This window comes from Scylla paramamosain, chromosome 33, assembly GCF_035594125.1.
Source record: "Scylla paramamosain isolate STU-SP2022 chromosome 33, ASM3559412v1, whole genome shotgun sequence".
Lineage (NCBI taxonomy): Eukaryota > Metazoa > Arthropoda > Malacostraca > Decapoda > Portunidae > Scylla > Scylla paramamosain.
In genome coordinates this window covers 806,944-825,192 of record NC_087183.1, presented here as the reverse complement: position 1 = coordinate 825,192, position 18,249 = coordinate 806,944, and the positions used below count along the sequence as shown (strand labels likewise).

General features: G+C 41.1%; 1 protein-coding gene and 1 long non-coding RNA gene across 12 annotated transcripts in view; one reads left to right on the top strand and one right to left on the bottom strand.

Annotated features, from left to right (window-relative positions):
• LOC135089511 (solute carrier family 35 member F3-like) overlaps positions 1–18,249 on the bottom strand; it is a 124,698-nt gene that overhangs the window by 855 nt on the left and 105,594 nt on the right. Inside the window, exons 3-8 of one of the 11 annotated variants that reach the window (XM_063985091.1) lie at positions 15,609–15,787; positions 4,691–5,414; positions 3,195–3,285; positions 2,544–2,709; positions 709–848; positions 478–566 (exon numbers count right to left, since the gene is read on the bottom strand). In XM_063985091.1, coding sequence (XP_063841161.1) covers positions 5,097–5,414; positions 15,609–15,787 — 497 coding nt within the window. In that variant the 3' untranslated portion in view covers positions 478–566; positions 709–848; positions 2,544–2,709; positions 3,195–3,285; positions 4,691–5,096. Of the gene's footprint in view, positions 1–320; positions 849–2,543; positions 2,710–3,194; positions 3,286–4,312; positions 5,415–9,124; positions 9,825–15,608; positions 15,788–18,249 lie in introns of those variants that run through there. The other 10 variants (XM_063985089.1, XM_063985090.1, XM_063985092.1 and 7 more) reach the window with 10 other exon arrangements.
• On the top strand, positions 432–4,884 carry LOC135089514 (uncharacterized). The gene is made up of 3 exons (XR_010261512.1): positions 432–571; positions 766–874; positions 2,887–4,884. It is a non-coding gene; the product is annotated as an uncharacterized LOC135089514 (long non-coding RNA).

Sequence of the window (18,249 nt, the reverse complement as noted above, 5' to 3'; positions counted from 1 at the left end):
GTGAAGGCGAGCAGTCCGTCAGATGATGTGAGAGTAGACAACATAAGCAACATAATGAGAGACAAAGTCACAATAATAGAGATGAAATGAAGGCACTCAAGTATTAATGAGAAAACAAAACAGAATAATAATAAGCAAAGTAAAATAATGAGACAGTAAGGCCAGTCAACAAATAGTAGTGAATTTACTGTAGGAAGGGTCTGCTGTACTACTTAATGACCATTCAAGTCTACTTGTTAAAAGATATGTTTACATTTTGAACTGTCATTTTATTGTATGTACTATGATACATTTTTAACTATTTTCTTCCACCTGCCTTAATTAACATTGAGTAGAGTCTCACTAATACAACTTGAATATTACTCAGCCGGCAGTCTTTGCCATGGTGGAGTGTGACACTGAATCAGTACTGACATTTTATCATTTACATTTCATTACTTTGATTACTCAACAAAATACTGCATTGTTTTTTGTAACCTGCTGACTGGTGAAGGGACAACGTGTGCTCCTCAACACTTGGTTCTTGCCACGTGCCGCAGCAGACTGACAGCTTCCAGTGGGCCTGTCTGAGGTAATGCACCACACAACATTAGGAATAGGAACAATTATTTCACTAAAACTTTAATTACCTGCACTAAAAACTTTCAATGAGTTTATGTACTTTGTGAATTTAGGAATCTGGAACAATGATTGCACTTATTTAACTACCTGCACTAAAGTGTTTGCTTTAGTTATGGTGTTGACAGTAAGTATAAACACTTTAAGGGGCGTGACCTCCGCCGCATTGCTTCAGCAGCCTTCAAGTCCCGGCAATGAAACGGTTCGTGTGAGGAAGACTGCTTCTGGTGCTGCAGGTGGAAATTGTTACTAGTGTGTAAGTATGTGGTAAATATCTGTGGAAACCAAAGGATGTTTTCACTCGTACCAAACGTTATGGTCATGGAGATATCTCTTTTCCTGCACACAAAACAACTACAACCACCTAATTTATTACACACACACTCCTATACCAGCCTCGGAGTCCCCATCTGGTAACGACCCTAAATGTCTTGACACCCCTCTCAGTTTTTCTTCTTAAACTTCTACAGATTGAACGCGAATGTTGCAGAACACTGCCTCTCCTCTATTAAGCTTCATCATCCTTTCCTCACTGAAACCCTGGTGTCTGAGGCAACTGACAGTAGCCCCTTTTCAGTTTCCTCTTACTTTCTCTATCCAAAGCTGGATGTTGTGTTTATGTGCGCAATGAAATTAACCTGCTTTCGTGCCCACGCTCTTGAATCTTTCGGGTTTTCCACAACCTGGCTACGACAACAGAGTCCCTTTCATACTAAATTTATCTGTCTTGTATACCTTTCACCTAACTCCTCTGACTGTAAGAAATTCTTTGACTACTTAACTTCCAAAGTGGAGCACATTCTAACTCTCTTTCTCTTTTGCAGGGATCTCCATTCTGGGAGACTTCAATGTTCACCACCAGCTTTGGCTTTCCTCTCCCTTCACTGACCATCCTGGTGAACTAACCTTTAAATTTGCTATCCTCTACGACCTAGAGCAATTGGTGCAACACTCTAATCGTATTCCTGACCGTCTTAGAGATATGCCCAACATTCTTGACCTTTTCCTGACCTCTAATCCTTCTGCTTATTCTGTTACCCTCTCTTCTCTGTTGGGCTCTCCGATCACATCTAGTATCTGTATCTTGTCCTATCACTCCAATCCCTCCTCAGGATCCCCTAAGCGAAGGTGCCTCTGGCGTGTTGGCTATGCTAGTTGGGGGCCCCTGAGGAGGTACTTTGCTGATTTTCCTTGGAATGACTACTGCTTCCGTGACGGAGACCGCCCTGTGTGCCGAGTGCATAAGAGGTGATAGTGTCTGGCATGGAGGCGTACATTCCTCACTCTTTTTCTCGACCTACACCTCCAAAACTTGGTTTAACATAGCTCGTTCTCGTGCTATACATGAGAGAGATGTGGCCCACCAAAGGTGCTTAAGCCTTCCATCACCAGAATCTCATGCACTTTACATTTCTGCCCGGAACCATGCCAAGTCTGTTCTCCAACTAGCCAAAAACTCCTTCATTAATAGTGTCAAAACCTTTCAAGATCTAACTCCCCCCGTGACTTCTGCCACTTAACCCAAAAACATCTATAATAACTTTGATTCTTCTTTCCCTCCTTTATTTCAACCAGATGGCACCACTGCTATCACATCTATCTCTAAAGCTTAACTCTTTGCTCAATCCTTTGCTACAAACTCTACCTTGGACGATTCAAGGTTTGTTGCTCCCTCTCCTCCACTAGCGCAGACAAGACTGTCAGTATACAATGGACATGACACACTGAGGCAGCTGGTACTGCTTTGGCTCTAAATGTTATAATAATACTCTGCCACTTTGTTGACGAGTGACAATACAACCTCTCGTTACTCAGACTGTTCTTTTCACGTAACAGCTTCAAACCAAATCCTGAAATACTGAACCAACATGAACCACCTCTGCTATCAAGTAGTCAGCACTGTGAAGGGCTCTACAGTTCCTTACCTCACTAAATAATACTTCTTTCTGATCCAATCTGTCTGTCTGTCTGTCTGCTGCCATGGCTTGACCTGCTCTTCTTTCATCTGTAGCTTCCATTCTGTCTGCCGTCTCCCTGCATCCTCTTGTCCACCACACCATCCTCCCTTGTGTGTTTGCTGCCACTGTCTATCTAGAAAAAAATGTTTTCTGCCAAACCTTGAACTACTACAACATGAACCACCTGTGGTCTAATCTTTCTCCAGCATTTCTTCTGTCCACTGTCACTGTCTGAACCAGTCACCTAACACACCATCCTTCCTGCCACGGTCATTCCTCTCTGATGCTCTTCTCTTTCTCCCTCTCTCAGCGTGGTGGCAGCACGGGCCTCGGCACTCCCTGGCACCACGGCAGGTGTCAGTGAGGCAGGCAGGTGTTGGTTCAAGTCCTGGCAGTGTCACTTCGCTGCTGTATTGTTTGGTGCAGCGGATGATGCTACGTTTTTCATCACTTAGTGTAGAGTTTATTTTTGCTTGACGTTATTTGTGTTGGTAAGGCATTTCCACTATATTTTTGCTTGACGTTATTTGTGTTGGTAAGGCATTTCCACTATATAGTGGTAGATATTCTGGGAAATAAGGAATTAGCAATACTAAGACATGCTTGAACAACACTCACCAGTGTGGAAGACTTGTCAGGCAGTGGCTGTAGTGGCTTCACTTGAACCACGACCATGTTCTCCTCAACCCTTGGAAAGAGAACAATTCATCTGAAATGGAGATACAAAGATATTGGGAAAAATTTAAGAGAGACGCTGCAAAGTGTAGCTGACAGTGTGCGCGTCGTCATCAAGAGGAGGGGCTCTAAAATGAAACAGTAGGACACTCGTGAAGACATTCATACTATCTTTTCTCAAGGGAAGTGTGTGTCGTGTGTGTTAACAACGTCAGGCGCGGACATTTTTTGCATCAAGGGTGATGTACGATCCGGACATGAAAAAAAAGTTTTTTTTTTATATAATTTTCTAATTTTTTTCCGCTTCTTTTGATATATGTAACGTTTTGATAAAAAAAAAATCCCCTTATGTAAAGAAGTCTTCTGTTATGAAATTCCATGGTTTCGCCCGCTGCGAGACATGTCACACAAGTTTTTTTTTACATTTTTTTTTCTCTTTTCATATATTTTTTCTGACATACCCGTTCTTCTTCACTCTCCCATGAATATCTACGGTTCTCTTGCTGCATACAATATTAGAAAGCACAAAATTCTAGGTCTAACTATTTTCTCAAATTGATATACGAAAAAAAAAATCATATTTTTTTTTTCGTAAATCTAGCAAATAGTCAATGTATCTGCATTAGATATCTTTTGCATTAATATTTTATTTATTTCTAAACAGTTAAACACTGGTTTTTACTTAGAAATATGGCGAAATAACAAAAATTGTTTTCACCCGCCTTCTCCCCTCCCACCCGGTAATTAAGGATGAAATCATGAATAGCTTTAGGCCTTATATACAAAACCAATCGGAGTAACTAAAACTATGTCTGCTTTTTCAACATATTCTGATGTATATATCGCGTGAATTTCAAGTCCCTGGCTGCAATAGGTGAATTAGTCACCCCTTAAACTTTAAGACATAATATCTCAAAATGGCGGATTTTAGCATATAAAAATGATCTGGTCCGTTGTTATTGGTGTTACACACAGATGGGCTATTGCGGCTTATCAAACTGTGATAGGCGAACAAAGTCTGCTGTCGTCATTTTTGTTTGGAGTTGATTTTGATTTTTGACAAATATTTCAGTTTTTTTTTTTTTTTTTTTTTTTTTACTTTTCATCGAAAAAAAAATCGTACAATAAAAGAAAAAAGATAGCAGACTTTGTTCTCCTATCCTTCCTGATCAAAATACTTTTTAAATAAATGAGGGAGGAGATACGAGTTGAACGCAGGCAATTTAACAAGGGATTAGCGATCCTTCAACCACCCTCAAGTGTATGAATAAAGGTGATTAGTTACTTTGATGTGGAAAGACTGTAATTTGTAAAGATGAGAATATATGAGAATAAATTATTTCTGTGACCTTGTGTCCAGCCAATGTTTGTAGGTGTTAAGGTGAAACCACGAGGTGAGGTGACATTAGTATTGTCAAGTGTCTTTGTAAGGTACTCACACCAAAGTTTTCATTTGCTTCAATCAATCAAGGTCTGGTGATAAAAAAGGCACTGCATCCTGTGCACTCTAACCTGTGCACGCCTTCCTTTCACTCTGGAATGCACACCTTTATATATTGTGCTGCATTCACACTCATTTTTCAATAAAAATAAATAAATAAATAGCAATCAACAAAAAACAAAAAGTGACTTATAAGAAAATAAATAAAAACACGGGTGTAAAGTACTCTTCTCCGTTAACCTCCAAGATAACCACATCAACTGGTCTTCAAGAAAAAAAATAAAAGATAAACAATGTTTATCACTCACGTGGAGCACAGCGTTACACCAAAAAAAAAAAAAAAAAAAAAAAAGACCGAGGAGGGTTCCTATCTACAGCAAGTGACCCCTAACTAAACTAGCTAGCTAATCAAAACCAAGGACCCCGGAAGTGCTTATCTGGGTTCTTGCGGCTGGATGATGTCCGGGGCAGGTGGGTGTCCAGGTGAGGTGGATGGCTGAGTGTAGGTGACCACGTGGCCTTCGCCAGCTAGCAGCAGGAGTCAAGGTGGTGTTGATATGAATTTCTGGAGTGTGCAGGACTATGCCTGGCGTCCTCCACGACCTTGTGGAGTTGTATGGGGTCACCTCGCCACTTCCGCGATGACCTGGAGTAGTTATCTCGTCACCTACAGCCCACTTCTGGTTCTTCATCACAATTGTTAGGGGTAGTTCATGGGTTACCTGCAATAGTAGAAGTAGTAGTAGTAGTAGTAGTAGTAGTAGTAGTAGTAATAGTAGTTGTAGTAGTAGTGGTAATAGTGGTAGTAGTAGCAGTACTGGTGGTGGTGGTGGTGGTGGTGGTGGTAGTAGTGGCGGTGGCGGTAGTGGTGGTGGTAGTATTAGTGGTGGTGGTGGTGGTGGTGGTGGTGGTATTAGTGGTGGTGGTGGTGGTGGTAGTAGTAGTAGTAGTAGTAGTAGTAATAGTAGTGGTGGTGCTGGTAGTAGTAGTAGTAGTAGTCGTAGTAGTAGTAGTAGTGGTGGTGGTGGTGGTGGTGGTGGTTGTAGTAATAGTGGTAGTGGTAGTAGTAGTAGTGGTAGTGGTGGTGGTGGTGGTGGTGATGGTAGTGGTGATGGGGGTAATGGTGGTGGTGGTAGTGCTATTGGTGGTAGTGGTGGTGGTGGTGGCTGTGTTAGTAGTAGTACTAGTAGTAGTAGATCAAACAAAATATTCTGAAAAAAAAGGAGACCGACAGACAAATCCAAAATATCCTCTCTCTCTCTCTCTCTCTCTCTCTCTCTCTCTCTCTCTCTCTCTCTCTCTCTCTCTCTGGGAGGTAAGAGATCACCTCATTTTCTTGTTGGATTGCAGGGTCACTCTAGAAGAGCGGGAAAAAGGTGCAGAGGGCGCTGTCAAATCTTTAGTGTGAATGAAGGGCGGGGAAGTGCAGCTTGAGAAGGTAGGAGAGTGAAGAGTGTATGTGATCAGTGTGATGGGAAGGTACATGGATGCCTCCCATGTTTTGAAAAAAAAGCACTCTCTCCATCAATAGTGACCTTCACACATTTGCTGCATTCATTTCTTGAGTCACTGTTTTCACTACAAAAGGAATGAAGAAGCTGTTTATATGAATGTTCAAGGATAAGCCTTTCCTTTGTGCAGCTGCAAACAGGACACAGGCTTTCATTTGTTACAGGAAAAGTTTTCCTTTGTACAAGATATGGTGAGTAATGATTTGAATAAGAGTAGGTAAAAATGTTATGTTGTTTTGCAATCACAGATTTGCTTTATAATAAAAGAATATATAGATGACAGTTGTTAAGGATGCTACATCTGTATGTTGAGCCGTGACTGAGACAAGTTTTATTATTACCATTTAGAGTTCCACCTTTGAATTTTGACCAGTTACAATGTCACTTCACACAAGATACTTTCATTATTTTACCATTATTATTTTTGCTTCACATAAAAAAATAGTGAGGATTAATAATTAACATTTGTTTAAAAGATCTACGTTTCATTTTTGCCCATCTAATGGAATTTATTGTAAAAAAAAAAAAGGAAGGAAAGTGATAAATGTTGGGCCAGTGGTACACACGGCAACTTTGAATAGTCTGAAATGTAACGGCGGTGGTGCGTGTGGTGCCTAGCGTGTTAAATATTTACTGATTTTACTCAATACAACACCATTTATATATATATATATATATATATATATATATATATATATATATATATATATATATATATATATATATATATATATATATATATATATATATATATATATATATATATATATATATATATATATATATATATATATATATATATATATATATATAATTCTCTCCAACGTGGTCTTTGCAACTTCCAAATCCATCACCTACCCACTCCCCTCTCACTCCATCCCAATGTCCCTAGAAGTTACAACCTTCAATTCTCTCCACTATAATCTTTCTCCCGTTCAAATCCGTCACCTACCCACTCCCCTCTCACTCCCACTCTTTCACCTTGGTCTCGTACAGGTCCTCCACTTCGGGCCTGTTGTTCTTAAGTTGTTTTTCACAGTCCTCTCAAAGTTCTCTCCGTGAAACTGAGTTTTGCTTCATATTCTACTTCTAACTTCCTATCAACCTCAAATATCTCCAAGTGTTAGCGCTTCTTCGTTTGTCGCCTCCTGCTCCAACACTTGCAGTAGTAGTAGTAGTAGTAGTAGTAGTAGTGGTAGTAGTAGTAGTGGTAGCGGTAAGGGGGGTTCAGCATAATTGCTGGCTCACAAACACACAATTATCACATCGTTTCATTACACTTTCTCATTCATTTTTGTTTCAGCGGGGCATTTTTACCGCAGATTTTCTTTTCATCTGTATTTTTCTTTTGTTTGTTTACCTTGCTTTCTCTTTCGTCTTACTCTGGCCACCATTCTCTCTCTCTCTCTCTCTCTCTCTCTCTCTCTCTCTCTCTCTCTCTCTCTCTCAGTAGCGAAAGGTAGTTTTTTTTTCTTTTTTTTCTTTTTTGTTAATGTGTCAGGGTACATGGTCTCAGTCTGGCAATGAACGGAATGAATGGAGCAAGTTTTGCTGTCGATTTGACGTGGAGGAAAATTGTTTACTTATTTTATTATATATATATATATATATATATATATATATATATATATATATATATATATATATATATATATATATATATATATATATATATATATATATATATATATATATATAATAAAAACAATTTTCCTGCACGTGAAAATATAATAAATGATAAACGACTCATTACAAAAGCACACTACTTCAACTGTCAGAAAGCACAATGGGCAGAAATGTTCTTTACGACGCCAGTACTTCACTCAGGTACTAAACACCAGCACCGCATTACTTTTCTCTCGCTTTCTTTTCTACACTACCAGCGTGACGCCCTCCACGCCCCTGCCACCCACGCCAACAACCTCACACACATTAGAAAAACTGACTGAACAACACAACTCCACTCGTCTGCAGAGAGAGAGAGAGAGAGAGAGAGAGAGCCCCTGCCACCACCACCACCTTTCGTCACCAGTTGTTACCTTCAAGCTGCCATCGCATACGTATTGCCTTCATTCCCTATTACGTTACAGATATGACACCTGAATACTACTGATGCCGCCACCGCCGCCGCCACCACCACCACCACCTCACCAGTCCATAAAACCAATATTTCCCTTTCATGTATTTTATCTACGTAATGAGACAGCAGAGGGAAGCATCACGTAGACAGAGAGACACAGATTGCTCTCTCCACCAGTCCTCCATCAACAGACTGACTGACCGACTGACTGATTGATTGATTGAAAGACGGACAGACAGACACAGATTGGTCTCTCCACCAGTCCTCCATCAACAGACTGACTGACAGACTGACTGATTGAAAGACGGATAGACACAGATTGGTCTCTCCACCAGTCCTCCATCAACGGACTGACTGATTGACTGACTGATTGAAAGACGGATAGACACAGATTGCTCTCTCCACCAGTCCTCCATCAACGGACTGACTGACTGAAAGACGGACAGACAGACAGGTGGTGTACTCGTATTTATCTGCTCAGCTTCTCAACTTACTTAACTGCAACCTCAATCATATAACTTTCATCATCACAGTCAGGAAAGTTAAAATATTGCTTCCTTTGCTGTCAATCTCTCTCTCTCTCTCTCTCTCTCTCTCTCTCTCTCTCTCTCTCTCTCTCTCTCTCTCTCTCACTGACGTCACATCACATAGGTCACTGTATAGATGAAATTGTTTAAATATACACACATTTCCTAATAGAATTAATTTTCTATGGTAAGTTTACATAAATAGTCCAATAATAGCATTCAAAACCACACATAGCTACTTTTCATTACGTGTGGAGCTTCATTCTCAAATAAAAACCATTATATATATTGACTCAAAATAAGGTAACACTCACCTGGGACACGAGGAGCAGGGGAGAGCAGGCGAGGAAGAGAGGGGAGAGGGCGGCAGGTAGGAGAGGAAGGGAGCGGGAAGGGAGGGGAGGGGAGAGAAGGAAGGCCTGAAGCAGGGAGGTGAAACAAGCGAACGAGTGACTACAGTTTGCTGATTACAGGAGTACACACACACACACACACACACAACCATCTCCCTATAAACCCTGACAACCGTAACATCACCACCACCACCACCACACCACCACTCCCAACTACCACCACCACCACATCACCACCCCAACCTCTCAACCACACCCAACAACCACAACACCGTTACGTCCGCTACCTCCACCACTGTTACACAACCACCACCATCCCCAACAACCACAACCACCTTTACCACAAGCCAGTCACGTTCACCATCACTACCAACACCCCCTACAACCATTTCAACCACACCAAACACCACCACAACCACCACCTCAACACAGTCACGTCCGCCATAGCCACCTCCACCTCCCCCTTCCACCATCCTACTCTCCACATCTCTCTTCCACTATCCACTCCTCCCTATCCACCAACAGGCCAGCCATACTCACATCCACCTCTCCCCCCACACCGCAGTCCACCACAACATGCCCGCCAAGGACAGACGCAACACCGCTTCACCGCCGTAACACAACCGGAGACCCGTCACGTCAGCGGGCGCAGGGCGAATGGCTGAGGAGACGGCGAGAGAGTATCACGTGACTTGAATACTTGGTGCTGATTGGTGGAGGCTGTGCTGAGGTAATTGTCACTAAAAACAGAGCCACTCTCGCAATACTACTTGTAATGATACAAAATAATAGAATCACGGTTATATTAGCAGTAGAAGACACTTACCAATACACTGTGGGGCAAGAAGTAAGGACAAATGAGGGATACATGAGCTGTACGAAGAGTAAAAAAGTAAAAGGGAAAAATAGAGCGCTCTGATTGGCAGACGGGAAGCAGGCCAACACAACAGCTCTCGTATTCATTGAGGCTTATGTAGACTTGAAATAGCGACTTGAGGCTAATGAAATAACGCAATACATGTAGCGTGGCTGTTTTCACCAATGAGAGACAGGCTAATGCTACGAGATAAAAAAAAAAAAAAAAGATCCATTACAGACATTGGGGGAATGTAACAAGGCAGTCTCAGGTATCATGAATGCACTTATTTTTCATGAAGCAAGGTTATGTGCCTGTATTCTGAAAAGCTTTGCTCTCTCACCAGACTATTTTCAAAGGCCACAGAGATAATTATCCGGGTTTTCAAGACTGCTCCTCCCGTTGATGCTGTAGAGCCTTACCAATGTGTCACTAGAACCACAGAAACACTCTTAAAACTCGTGTAATTTCAACTACAGCCTCTTGAAAATAGTCGGGGTGCGGGCAGAAATGTTTCACGATACGGTGTATCGTGAAACATTTCTTTTGGCACTTTTGTTAGAAATATAGGTAGGGAAAATGATTCATTAAGTAGGGAGCCGTCTTTACACACACACACACACACACACACACACTGTTATCTTGACGCGTTCACTGTCAATCCATTCACTACTACTAACAATATCCGAACTCCATGCAATCACCAGCTAGTAAGAATAAAGTAAACATCAAGGTCATTACTATTGTTTTGCATCATCTTCCTCATTATTATTATTATTATTATTATTATTATTATTATTATTGTTATTATTATTATTGTTATTATTATTATTATTATTGTTATTATTATTATTATTATGTTTACGAGACTGTTCGCTTACAGCAGGGTCTAAGAGTGTGTGATGTCGGCCTGGTATATAGACAGATTAATAGATATAGACAGATTATTACTATTATTATTATTATCATTGCTCCTACTACTACTACTACTACTACTACTACTACTACTCCTCATCATTACTGAGACACCAACGGAACAAAAGGAAGACAGCCAAGCAAGACCCGAGTGTTGAGCCAAACGTGATCAAGCGAAGGGGAAAGAAGAGCAAGACGTGTGTGTTTATTGATGCCACTTGTCAATATTCGCTGCTTCATGGTCTGCTGCCGCTCTTCCCTCTCATCTCATCTCATGCGGGACTCTCCATGGAAATTATCACTTTCCTGCTCAAAGACACTTGTGCTCATTGTTAATACGTAGCTCTCTCTCTCTCTCTCTCTCTCTCTCTCTCTCTCTCTCTCTCTCTCTCTCTCTCTCTCTCTCTCTCTCTCTCTCTCTGCGATACACTTAAACAAGGGAGCTGGTTGTGTTTAGCCATAAAGCATATCAATGTACATTTTTATCCTTTGATTTTTTTTTTTTTTTGTATTATATCAGTACAAATATAATACAAGTCCTCTGATAATGTGCTCATCTTTATTTTCTTATGTGTATTTTCCTCGGTGCGTTTACTTTTTATTTTATTTATTTATTTTTTTCAGTCCAACATTGTGAACGATTGAACAATATCGAACAAAGGCGTCTGTGTTAAGTCTTGTTATGGTACGGTGCTAAACCCTTCCCAGTCTTTCCTATTCTTTCTCTTCGATTCTCTTTCTTTCATCTTCTCTCCCTTCCTCTTGTCCTCCTGTAGGGCTCCTTGTCATTAGTTACCGAGCACTATCAAACTTGCTATCCTTTTTTTTCTGTCCTTGGCCATCATTGTTGCTGCCGCCACCACCACCACCACCACCACCACCACCACCACACCCTACTCTGTCAAAGTAAATGCCAATTCATCAGTCTGCTAGACCTGTTTGCATTATTCCATCCGGCCCCCTCCCAAAAAAAAAAAAAAATAAATAAATAGATAAATAAATAAATAAATAAATAAATAAATAAATAAAAAGATAAATAAATATAATGCAACACCGCCTCTGAAGCCCATAGTACATTATATTATCATTATCACTATAATCATCATCATCAGCAGCAGCAATAACAGCAAGGACAACATGTGCAAAATCAATACAAATACGTAGGTACTTAAACTAGTGCTGCTCTAAAAGAAAACAAAATAAAAAAATCCTACACCTATCTTCTCCTTCCCACCGCCTCTCTCCACCTCTTTCTGTCTCACAAAAACACAGGCGTGGGAGTAGCAGTGTCCAGCAAAACACACATCATTCTTCAGGGTTCCTCTTTCTCTTGTTATTTCTTGTCTATATATTTGTCATCCTCCTCTTTCTTATACCACGTTTCTTCTTCCTAATCCTCTTCCCCTTATTTCTTGTTTCTACCTTTGTCATCTTCCTCTTCATTATACTCCGTTTCTTCTTCCCTCTCCTGCTCATGTTATTTCTTATCTCTATCCTCGTCATCATCTTCTTTCTTATACCCCGTTTGTTCTTCTTCTTCCTCCTCCTCTTGTTTCTTGTGTCTATCCACGCTTCTCTTATTAGCCATTCTTTTTTTACGAGTATTGCGTCTTCCAGTTTCTGGCTCTTAACACCACCACCATTACCACAACACTCACCATTAACACCTCCTCCTCCTCCTCCTCCTCCTCGTCCTCCTCCTCCTCCTCCTCCTTTGCCCTTTGTTATCCTGCGTCTGTGGATCAGGTAGTGTAGTTTTTCACATACAAACAGCTCCTTAAGGATCAGCTTATGTTCAGATGCTTACTCTTCCTTAGTATTCCTTTGTGTTTCTCCTTTTCATCTTCCTCTTCCGCAACCAGGTCAAAGAAAATGGGTACACATGTGAATTATCAAGAGGCGAGAGCATGTAACTTCCTTTAACTTCCTTTCTGTCTCCACATATTCTGTATTTTTTTTCTTCCTACTCCTCCTCCTTGCCCTCCCTTTCTCCTCATGCTCTTATTAATGTGTAATCCTTAACTAACTAAAGGGTATAGACAGGAGTGATATAAAAGGTTTAGAAGAATAAAGACTAGTTTGGGTGAAAGGATGGAATACAGTAGTAGGGATGAAAGATGGCAGGTTGTAGTGTCCTTCTTTTCTTCTCATGTTAACGTGACTCTTCATCTCTTCCTTCAGTACCACATTCAGTATCTTCCACATCTCGTGCCCTTCCCTTTTCCTTCTTTTTCCTTACATCCTCCTTCACTCTTAATCTCCTCTTCTCCCCTCCATCTTATCCTACCCCTCCTCTCTCTCTCTCTCTCTCTCTCTCTCTCTCTCTTTTCCTCATCCACCACCAATACCACACCATTGAGATAAAAGTTTCCCCCTAACCGAGGATAAGACGTGACCGGAACACTGAACAGCGATTCAACACTGGCAACATCCGTGCCGATACTCCACTTCACCGATGGACGCGAAGGAAGAAGGGTCGAATGAGGATGGTCATGTGTTGTTGAGATTGTACACAGAGACTGACTGTATACCGGCAGCAAAGGTTAGTGACTGCAATAACTGAATGACATGAGATCAACACCAAGACAACTGTATTATTTTCTCGTATTCTTGAGTGCTTTGTTCTCTCATTACGAGTGTTTTGTAAGCTTGATGATGGAGTCTTTGTTACATTAATACTAGCGTCATTGGAAACGCTCCTGAAAACAATAATTTCCACTAGAAACACATGAGTAGAGGTGAGACGGAGCGGTGAAATGTTTGAGAATACGGACCTTAGTAGACAAAAGAGCTACATTGTAATTATTACCTAAGCATAAAAAAAAGCTGTTCTCTGAAAAGTTAATATAAAAGAGCTTGCAGACTTAGTTCCAGAGATTATTTAATTCCACTCTCTTGAAATAATTTAAGTCGCAGGAAAATGGAAAACATCATTAAGCACAATTGTAAACTTAACAAACGACAAAAATAAACATTATAGGTGTTTATTTTGAGTGAGATAGACACACAAAGAATTTTGTTGCACTATACAGTAACTAAGAATAATACCCCTGAGTTGACACGCTCCGAGATTCATGACAAGACCCTCCAGACATCATAAGGTTATTCAGGTATTTAAATATTTAGCAATTCTTCATGTATCATAATTCTTTCATTTTTCATTCTTTAAAGCTTCCTGTAATACTACCGTGGACAGGTTAGGAGAGTGGCGCCTTGCCTCACCCTTCCCTTTGTCGGCATTTCCTCGTAGCCTGTATGTACCTTCATAGTGTTTTCTTGATGTATCTTTTGCAATACTCCCATCAGTGTTTCTCTCAACCTTCCATCCCTTCCTCCACTTCCTCGAGTACAGACATCACACGCAGGATCACACTACTACAGTCTACACTCTGACAGCTGATAACAATATGACGCGTGTCCTTGCACTGAAATAACCCCAGACGATTTTAACACGCAATAATAGAAGAACACAGGCACTAAAAGGCTTAAAAAATTGCATCACTCTCTTTGTTGCCTTTCCAAATTACTGTTTAAACTTGAACCATATTACAGTGACCTTGAGGAGAAGCCAAAATAGTCGAACGTATAACCTCTACTAGTATAAGTCAACTCGTGCCTACAAGACTCATCAACTCATTACTCCACACAAGGCGCATTTTGGGGTTGGCTGTCGTGAGGGAGCAGTGCAGAGGTGTGTAAGGCTTGTGTCAGTAATTGCTGTTGGTTAATATACTCCTGGTGAAAGGTAAAGGTTGTCTGGTCACTGGGGCGTGTGTGTCATGTAAGGGTGTGTCCCCGTGATGAAGGAAGGCCACAAACTGTATGCTGCTGCTAAAGGCGGTAAGGTACGGACAGTGAGAGGCAACAGTACGTGCAAGGCAATCAATGTGAGCTGCGGTGCTGAGTGGCTGAATGATGGACTGATTGACTGGTTGGCTGATGGCTGATTGACTGACTAAGTGGCTCAATGACTGACTTAGTGACTGGCTGAGTGGCTGACTGACTGACTGACTGGTTGACTGAATAACTTAGTGACTGACTGAATAACTTGAGTAACTGATCTTCGACTGAGTAATTAGTTCGCTATACTAATGATTAAATGAATTAATGAGCGAATAAACTATAAGAAAAAATGAATAAAGGTACATGGGAAATACTGAAATTAAAGGTGAACCATGGAGAATATTAACTGATTCAAAACTTACTCGTAATTAAAAAAAAAAAAAAAGATAGCATCTAGAAAACAGTGAAGAAGAGGATGATTATGGAAGAACGTTAAAGAAAGAAGTCAAAACAAATAAGCCGCAGCTCAGGTAAACAACTAAACTCACTTTTTTTTTTTTTTCATCCTAATGCCTACAATTTGGAAATAATGCATTTTTACATAAAACACACACACACACACACACACATTGAGGTGTTATTTTTTTTATCAGTTTAGTTATCTAAAAAGAAACACCCAACATCTAAAAAAAGAAAAAAAAGAAAAAAGAAACACATACATAAAGAAAAGAGCAATATTAGTGATCAAGGCATAATACACCAACAACAGTCACTCCAGCTCACGGAGAAGACCAAGACCAACAGTTTCCATACACAACACAGCAGCAGCACAGACCACATCACATACCACAGACGCCCATCAACACCCTCCCGCCCAGTCAGTCTACTCACCCTAACGCCGACAAACTGGTCATGCAGGATCATCCACGAGAGGAGGAACACGAAGGAGACGTGGGCAGAGTAGAGAGCCATGACGTCAGTGCAGTCGAGGATCCGAAGCGAGTAGACGTGCATGTAGTCTGTCACCAGCCACAGCATGCAGAAGAGGCAGCACCGGGTCATGAACTTGCCTGGGGTGGAGAGAGGGAGAGGGGGTGGTGAGCTGGGGTAGGTACTCGTGGTGGTGGTGGTGGTGGTGGTGGTGGTGGTGATTAGTGAGACTGTAGAGGTTAAGTAGAAGTGAGGGTGGAAATGAGTGTACTTAAGTGAGTGAGGTTGTAAATTAAAGCATTGAGTTGGAGTGGGTGTAGACCACATGGTGTGTCCGTGAGGGAGAATTTGTGAGTGAATGAGTGAGTGGGTGAATGAGTGTGAAGGAGTAAGTGGGTGAATGAGTGAATAAGATAAGAATAACATTAAATATCAAAGAATGTGAAGATCTACTTCCGTTCACAATCTTCAACGAATAATAATGAACATGACGAGCTGCTCAGTAACAGCTTAGGTTTGCTACAACATTTTTTCTTCTTTTTCATGGAATGAGTTATTTGAGAACGGCCTTCTGGCTGGTGAGAAGCAATGACAGAAGAGGGAGTGTGGTGAGTAACAGTGGCTACTGAGTTATAATAGTCAGTGCAGGCATTTTTTTTTTTTTCCTTTCTGTTGACGTGCGTTTGAGTATGAGTGAGTGAGTAAGCGTGAGTGAGTAAGAGTGAGTAAGGGAGTGAGCGAGCAAGAGAGCGAGCGAGCTTTGAAAAATAACAACAACAAAGAAAAAAAAAAACACCAAAGAGAAAATTAAGCGGAAGAGCGAACAAAGATCCAAACACTAAATGAAAACACAAAACACCAACTTGCAATTTTTTTTTTCACCAGATATCCGGTTCTCTCTCTCTCTCTCTCTCTCTCTCTCTCTCTCTCTCTCTCTCTCTCTCTCTCTGGCTCATGTTCCCCGTGCTACCATTTTTCTCTCTCTTTCTTATCTGCCTTCCTGTCTCCTTCTCCGCAACTCGGTCTCGTGAGCACAAAGACAACCCACCACGGAGGAGGAGCTGAAAGGCCGCGGCATCCCACCGCTATACTGCGAGACACGACCACAAAAACTCTCTCTCTCTCTCTCTCTCTCTCTCTCTCTCTCTCTCTCTCTCTCTCTCTCTCTCTCTCTCGTGTGCGGTTCAAAAAATACTTTCATCCGGTTTCTTTTTCTATTTCTGTTTGGTCCACTTTCCATTCATGTCACCCCATCTTTCCCACACTGACTCACCCACACGTCCACGGATCATCTTTTCCTTCCCCTCAGTCATGCATTCCTTCCCCAGCCTCCCTGTTTACCATTTCACTGATTTCCTTCCTTTCCCATACGACAACACGAGAGAGCGGCATGAGGGAGAGAAGCAAGAGGAAATAACTTAACTAACACGTTCATGTATAGCGCGCATTGCTGCTGGCAAAGGAGAGAGAGAGAGAGAGAGAGAGAGAGAGAGAGAGAGAGAGAGAGAGAGAGAGAGAGAGAGAGAGAGAGAGAGAAAGAGAGAAGAAAGATACATCGTCCCATTTCCCCTCTTACTCAAGATGAATACCCAGCATCACGACTCTCAAGGGAGGTTATCCGAACAAAAGTAGCGTGTTTTTACCGGAAAATATCGGAAATGCAGGACGCCAAGGGAGTGTGAGTCTGTCTAGCCAAAATCTAGCCAGCCATGGCCAAGCAGACTAAAGATGAGGGGACGCTGAAAGGAAAGAGGGAGCGAGTCTCTCTCTGGAAGGCTCGGAATGGTGGTCATGTTCCTCGTCCTGCTGCGACGTGACAAATGGAAGGGAGTGACGGGTATGAAGGGACCGTGGAGTGATGCTTGTGCTGTGTGTGTGTCTGTGTGTCTGTGTCTGTGGACCGTATTCTGAAACACTGCTGCACCACATCCTCACTACATTCAAAGAGTCTTAAGTTAAAGTCACAAAGGTTTTTAAAGGTCTTTTTACGTTTCTAGTGACAAATGAACAAGATTTCTATACTCAACGAGGTCAGTGTGTCATATTACACCAATCGTCATGAATTTTTCTATGGACTGAGTGCAGTATTTCACTGATCATTCACCTACAATATCAAGACGTCTTAAAGGAAAAAAAAATCACTTTTTATGTAAATTTACTACCCATTTAAAATGGGATGAGTTTCTGTGTTTTTAATCCGATTTTAGTTTTCTATTTTGTAATGTTTCCATCCTTCTTGTGACCAACCAATACAATCTAGAAGAAAAATCTAACTATCAAATGTTGCTGCTTTACTTCCCTGTCCAAAACTGCAAACAGATTTAAGATCGATTAAAAACTTTCCAATCTCAGGAATTTTGAAGTTAAGGCAATGCACTTTTGAGATACGAGCATTTGAAGTTTTCCTTACTTTGTCGCCCTTTAATCTTTTTGTGTGCAGTTTTTTTTTTTTTCCAACAAATCTTGCTCTCTCATAATTCATTGTATTCTACATTAGTATGTGGTACAATGTTTCATTCTGAAGGCCACTGGTCACCTTTTTTGTAAAAAAAATATTTTGCACACATGGTGTGGGTGTCATGAGGAGCCACCTCATTCGTTA